The sequence below is a fragment of the Megalops cyprinoides genome, chromosome 3, assembly GCF_013368585.1.
Source record: "Megalops cyprinoides isolate fMegCyp1 chromosome 3, fMegCyp1.pri, whole genome shotgun sequence".
NCBI lineage: Eukaryota > Metazoa > Chordata > Actinopteri > Elopiformes > Megalopidae > Megalops > Megalops cyprinoides.
In genome coordinates this window covers 12,653,363-12,659,572 of record NC_050585.1, presented here as the reverse complement: position 1 = coordinate 12,659,572, position 6,210 = coordinate 12,653,363, and the positions used below count along the sequence as shown (strand labels likewise).

At 39.4% G+C, this 6,210-nt stretch overlaps 1 protein-coding gene and 1 long non-coding RNA gene across 2 annotated transcripts; both read right to left on the bottom strand.

Moving 5' to 3' along the window:
- Nucleotides 1–1,682: 1,682 nt before the first annotated feature.
- LOC118774001 lies at nucleotides 1,683–3,622 on the bottom strand. The gene is made up of 7 exons (XR_005004799.1): nucleotides 3,547–3,622; nucleotides 3,251–3,272; nucleotides 3,096–3,115; nucleotides 2,716–2,763; nucleotides 2,123–2,191; nucleotides 1,977–2,012; nucleotides 1,683–1,758 (listed from the first exon to the last, which is right to left on the bottom strand). It is a non-coding gene; the product is annotated as an uncharacterized LOC118774001 (long non-coding RNA).
- A 739-nt stretch (nucleotides 3,623–4,361) lies between these two features.
- Nucleotides 4,362–5,652, bottom strand: si:dkey-65b12.12. The gene is made up of 2 exons (XM_036523291.1): nucleotides 5,583–5,652; nucleotides 4,362–4,777 (listed from the first exon to the last, which is right to left on the bottom strand). The coding sequence occupies exons 1-2, from the start codon at nucleotides 5,626–5,628 to the stop codon at nucleotides 4,362–4,364; spliced, it is 462 nt and encodes a 153-aa protein (XP_036379184.1). The 5' UTR covers nucleotides 5,629–5,652.
- Nucleotides 5,653–6,210: the final 558 nt, after the last annotated feature.

Sequence of the window (6,210 nt, the reverse complement as noted above, 5' to 3'; positions counted from 1 at the left end):
TTACAGCTCACTCAAGACAGCCTGACATTTCAATCTTCATTCAAACGATTATTCATCATACTTACATTGCTCCAATCCAGTTATTTAATATTTTTGTTTGGGCCCCGGATGAATGTAAGTTTAAAGGACTTAAGCCTTAGAGGCAAAGTCCAAAGACCCTGGTAAGAGACAGCAGTACAGCGCTATAGAGGTACCGAGGTGATTTACAAACACAGTTTGAACACCGGCATCAAACCTACCGTCACTGAAGAGGGGCATCTTATCCGACGTGTGGCGGAGCAGACATCGAGGCCAAATTTTGCCGTTTCGACTTCCAGCGACTTGTACTTTGCACTTTAGAGCTAGGTACTTAATCTGAATCTGACGGACTCAACTTAACGCGTGTTTGTCGCCTTTGTCTTGCTAAAACACTGGTAGCTAGCTAGTGATCTTATCGTTATAGCTATTGACTGTATTTCAATAACTTTACAGTTCTCATGCTATTCCTACAACGTTATAAATAACCAGTTAGTTGTCTATATCAGTGCGATTGTTCCTTCGTGTCTGTGAAAAAGTCAATGTATCCCGTGGGGAGTACAGGTAACTGAAACATAACATTACTCACCACTAGAATCACGTTCGTTATAATGGCTACCTAGCTAATTTTCCCTTTATGCTGAACTGTAGCCAGACTAGCTAAGATAGCTAGTTAATGCTAATGTTATGCAAATGTGCAAACCAAAGAGCTAACTTTACTTCACATCACTTTTAAACTCACCTCTCCATTCCAAACGTTTCGCGCGCTGTGCTGTACAGTGAAGTGGAGCGTGCCGACGTCACGCATGGGATTGTTGTAATTGTAGTTCTCGTCACAGAACCAGGAACACACCTTTTTTTTCAATGGTTCACGCTTGTATTGTCTCCACTAGATGGCGTACGTCCACAGTTGTATACACGTATCGTGAAACATGCGTAAAATTACTATTTTTTATATGTCACGAGATGTATTTTCTGTTCCGGTTAGAAATAGTTTCTTAAGTGCAGGAATTACTGTGCTGCGTGCAGAAACTGGCGATCAACATTTACATGGAAAGCAAGTCCGCAGTCGTTTCATCTTTGGCGCCACACAACGGAAATAAAAACCACTACATTCCATGCACACGTGCACACTCGCATTCCATCTCATTTCAATTGTTGACAGAATTTATTCAGAATGAAACTGGTACCGATAACAGCATTTTTTAAAAATATTTTCCATTTTATAATGATTTCTTTCTCATCTGTTGTCTCTTTCGTGGCTTCTGTCCAGGATAAAATAAGTACGAAGGAGTTCATTAGCTAAAACATTAAATTATTGCTGTATTATGTGTTTAATCATGGGTTTTCAGCAAAATGTACTTGCACAACAAATATTTACTCGACAGATTTTTGTACAGAGCTTACATATTCATGCAAATGCATTACTGAGGTTGCTTGGACAAGGATGTTCATAGTGCCATTCACAGAACTTAATTTTTTAAAATTTCATTGTTTATTGGCAATTTTTGATATATACAACAACTTTAAAAACCTTATATTATTTCTCATTCTTATTTTCAATTCAACAAAGTTAAGACCTTCCAGAATCACACATCTTTCCAAATAGTTGGAGTGGTGTTTGATTTTTTGTATTGCGCTAAAAAATCAAACACATTAGAAAATCTCCCCAGACGTTTTTCCCTCAGAACTGACGTTCCCCATAGTTGGCATAGACAGGGCATGGGTTTTCATAATCGTTGCCTGATAAAAAGAAAACAGTACAGAAGCAGAAACTCACTCTTAACTTTCAAAGAATTCAAAGAACACAGCAGAGGAATAAACACACAGAAAAAGAATTCTATTCATGCAACATAGGGACCAATGGCAAATATTAAGAATTTTGATTCCATTGCTCTGGATTTGATATCACTGCATAAATACAATCTCTGTATTGATACACAGGTCAAAAGATTACATACCATAAATTGACCTGCCAGTGGTGTTATATCCTTGTCCTGGATTAAAATGAAAAATAGAACATCAGTTGTTTGAACAAACCAGTTTTGTGAAAAAACAGAGTCATAAACTGAAGAGATACCAGACCCAGAATTATCCTGCGCATTACCTTTCTCTTGCTCTTTATAATTGTCACTCTTACTCCACTGGTTACATGCAGTCTCCCTTGGGGGTCGATCTGTGAGGTTGAACAGAACCGCAGCGCTCAGATTCATACATTGTAATGCAGGAGGCAATAGTGAAAGGTGCAAACCTATTGCAAAGACTGTGTTGCAGTTCAAATTAAGCAGAGGTTTGTGACAAACCTGACAAACTGGTGGCGCAGAGAACATATCGACAAACTGATATTCATATTATTTCTCTATCATACAGACTACTAATGAATTTGGCATACAGAGGAAATGATTATGAATCGCTGAGAATGTACTTGGTTGGGCCTACTAGCATTTATAATTCTGTCTTGTGATGCCCTTGGACCCTGTGTGCGGTGCTGTGTATGAAACTGAATATTTTCATTGGGGCCAAAACTGAACACTGATAGAACATTTTCATGTTAAATGTTAGCTGTAAAGTAACTATATGTGCGCTTGTGGAGGAACAAGGCGCATGCTATTCTACAAGCAGAATCTTGACTGTCGACTTCTGAAATTGAATTCTTTTGAAGATAAAGGAGGAAGAATGAGGAAAGTCATGAAAACAAACCTCGCTGGTAGCTTGTGTTGGCATAGACAGAACTATTCGACCTGGTATCTGAAATATAGACAGGGTGCAGTAAGTGTTATTTCAGCGGCTCACTCTGCTGTCTGAAAAGGCTCCGTTTCGTCAGAAATGTTTCTTTGAAAACAAATGAAGAGATGCTGCAGAGCGATGATGTGCGTACATGCCTTACACATTAGTGTTATATTGAACAAAAGTATGTTAGTTTAAGGAGAGACATGCACGTCAACATAACATATAACTGAATTTTCATATGGAAGTACAACAGTCTGATATTACACTGTAATTTTGAATCATTTCATTTAAATAGGTACCGCAGATGGAGCAACCTCGAGCGATATAGAGTGATCATCCAGTGTGCTTACCAGAAGCAGGGTTTCCAGAGCTGTAGCAGGAATTAAGAGCAAAACAAACAAACAAATAAGTAGCATATTCCTCACCCTCAGGTAGTTTCAATTTACTGAGGTGGTACATATAATGGACCAGGGAGACCGAAAGAAACAAGAAAACAAGGGAATACCTTGACTGTGGTGCCTTAACACCTGCAAGGAAGGAGAAAACTCTGGTAAAGATTGTGTGTATATTGTGCTTTGTGTAATTAATCCGGTCTCACACACATTAGCCAACAAGGGAAGCGTAAAGCATTTGCATATGAAGATCAACACAACAAATTACATTGGATGGAGGGGCACACTACGAACTAACAGAAAGCGTGCTAGATTTTGGTAGCATTTTGGGGTAGTCCTAAAACGTACAGAAAACAGCTAAGCCTTTACAGGTGGGGTGGGGGGTAAAAAAGTAAATTAAGGTTCTTACATTTATACCACACACAGCAGGCACCAGTGATGAGCAGCAAAATGATGACAGCTCCACCAGCAGCCACAAAGTACCAGTTGTCCACCAAAGGATGCACCAATGTGTCCTCTGCACCAAGTGGAGCACAACAAGAAATTAAAAACGCTATTAAACCACAGTGGCAACAGCCTCTGTACGCAAATACCTTTGTGAGGAAATTGCCACCAGCATGGAGAGATCTTTGACATGATAAACTGCATGCAACTACAAACCTGTGTGCCGCTGAGCACAGCTACCAAACGCCCACTACTGTCTCATTTCTTCCTCTACCACATGCAGTAGACACACATAACCTCACAAGGGGACTTCCTTGCACTGCCCAGTGTGTCTGGCTGCACCATAAACTCAGAGGTTTAGTTAACTGAAACTAAAATGAAGAATTTGAAAGGAATCTGAATCACAGCTTGCTTGTACCAAATATAATATTGATGCTTAAGTACCCAGCCATTGGAAGCATTGAGCCTGTTAATAGCATATGTGAAGGGAGAGACTGGTGGGTTTACAAAAGTTTACATGGTAAACCACACCTGTGTGGCTGTGAAACACACAATACTGCCTCATTCCTGGCCTGTGCATTGCATTATTGGCATTTAGCAGACACTCTTATCCACGGTGAGTCAGGCATAACATATCCAATTGGGGATTCCAAAAGAGGGCTGCAAAAGGGGAAAAAACATTAAAAATGAAAAGAAAAAACACAGCTATCTCAACATTGAGCCTGCTAGTAGCAAACGTCAAGGGGGAGACCAGTGCGTTTTGTGCCATTTTAATGGCCATTACATATTGAGCACCACCACTACAATGCAGCTCTGAAGTGTGCTGGTACCTGAGATGAGTTGTCTGATCTCCACTACTTCATAGGCTATGCTGCAATTCCACCCGTCGAACAGCTCACAGCGGTACCGGCCCAGATCAGACTCCTTGACCCGGCTGATGAGAAGGGAGAAGTTCCCAGGCATTTTCTGGAAGGTTCTCACTCGGCCCCCTCTGTGATCCCAGTATGAGGGTTTCCCTGACAGCTTGATCTCCACCAGGTTATTCATAGTGCCGTGCGTCCATACGACAGCCACATCTCCACTCCGCGCCTCTTGCAGCAGGTTTTGGTTGAAGTCACATGGCAGGAGAGCATCAGAGTCAAGTGCAACGGTTACACTGATGGTCTGAAGGTGAGAGCTTCGACAGTGGCTCTGTCCTGAAAAACAACCAGCAGTGGCGTGATGACAATTAATCCAGCGTTTATTTAAAAACCTTTACTTTGCATTTTATTAAACCCAGAAATTAGTTCATATCATATGCGAGTCCTTTTTATTTTATCTTTTTATATACGTTTTACAATCTGATGCACCATTTTCAAATTAAGTTGCCAGCCGATTTAAGCTTTGACTGGTTCAAAACCTTTATCAAAGTCTTATTTGTCAGAATTTAAATTAATTCATATGTACAATTGCAGATATAGTACACTATCAAATTCTGATACATCTGTGTATTGACAGAGGCGCACACATAATTTTGATATGTGGTAACTCAAAACCATTTTTTGAAAATGAAAATTCAGGTTGAGATTTCTAATTCATGGTTGGTGATTTCAAAATTAAAATAGAAAGACAGGAACACAATGACATTCGTTAAACTGTTGAGTATAACCAATTATTTTGTCTTCATAAAAGATAAAAGATTCAAAAAAACTTAATAGATCTGTTCCTTCCAATTAATATAATGAACAACGTATTGTACAGGTTATTTTTCATCTTTACTTTAGTAAGTTTTTGCTCTTTGTGACACCTGCTGCCACAGTAAGCAACATATCAATACATGATGACTGTATAATGATTCATACATTAGTTTTAAGTTTTATTAGGCATTCCCTGACAACTGTGCTTAAATAAGCGATACAAAACAGTCCCTGTTTGGTTTTTTTTTTTTTTTCATGGTGCAGCACTGATACCTGATTGCAAAGTAATTTCCTGTTTAAAAGGTCAAAAGCACCAGGTACTTACCTATCACAGACATCACATCACAGCACAAGATCACCCACAAGATCATCCACAAGGTCCCATGTTTAATATATGGCAACATTGCTCACAATAGCCCTTTTTCTAAAGAACTGTAGCTAATCTATTAGTGGGTGGCGTCTAAGTTTGCCTTTGACCAACTTGTGGTTTCCTCAGCCTTGAGTGAGTGACAACTCACTATGAAAGCAAAATATGTGCTACTAAACCATTTACACTCTCATAACAGGCATATATGACCAAGTTCTTCTAAAAATGTTTGTGCACTGCTCAGTTCAAATAGTGATCAACTAGCAGTCTGAGGTAGTGTTTCAGAACTGGGCTTGGAACCTGAACACAAATGGTCCCATTCTCAGGAGGGGCACTGTCATTGTACACAGGAGTGTGGTGCTTTACCTGGACTTCTTAAGTAAAACAGCAACACGGACATGTCACATTTAAGCCTTGTTTATTTCCCTACATAATGTTCCCTTGGCTGGTGCTTCTTCATTTGTCTAGTTTACAAATATTTTAACTTTGTTCCAAGGGACAGTAGTGATTTCATAGTCAAAGTCATAGTCATAGTCTTTAATAACAAGGTATAGAATACAAATATATTTACTTATCAAAGGGCCTC

Excerpts from the sequence above, each read along its gene's own strand:
- si:dkey-65b12.12 (XM_036523291.1), bottom strand. The coding sequence starts at position 5,628 with ATGATCTTGTGGGTGATCTTGTGCTGTGATGTGATGTCTGTGATAG. Across the intron at positions 4,778-5,582 it reads TGATGTGATGTCTGTGATAG|GACAGAGCCACTGTCGAAGC; the intron begins GTAAGTACCTGG and ends GTTGTTTTTCAG.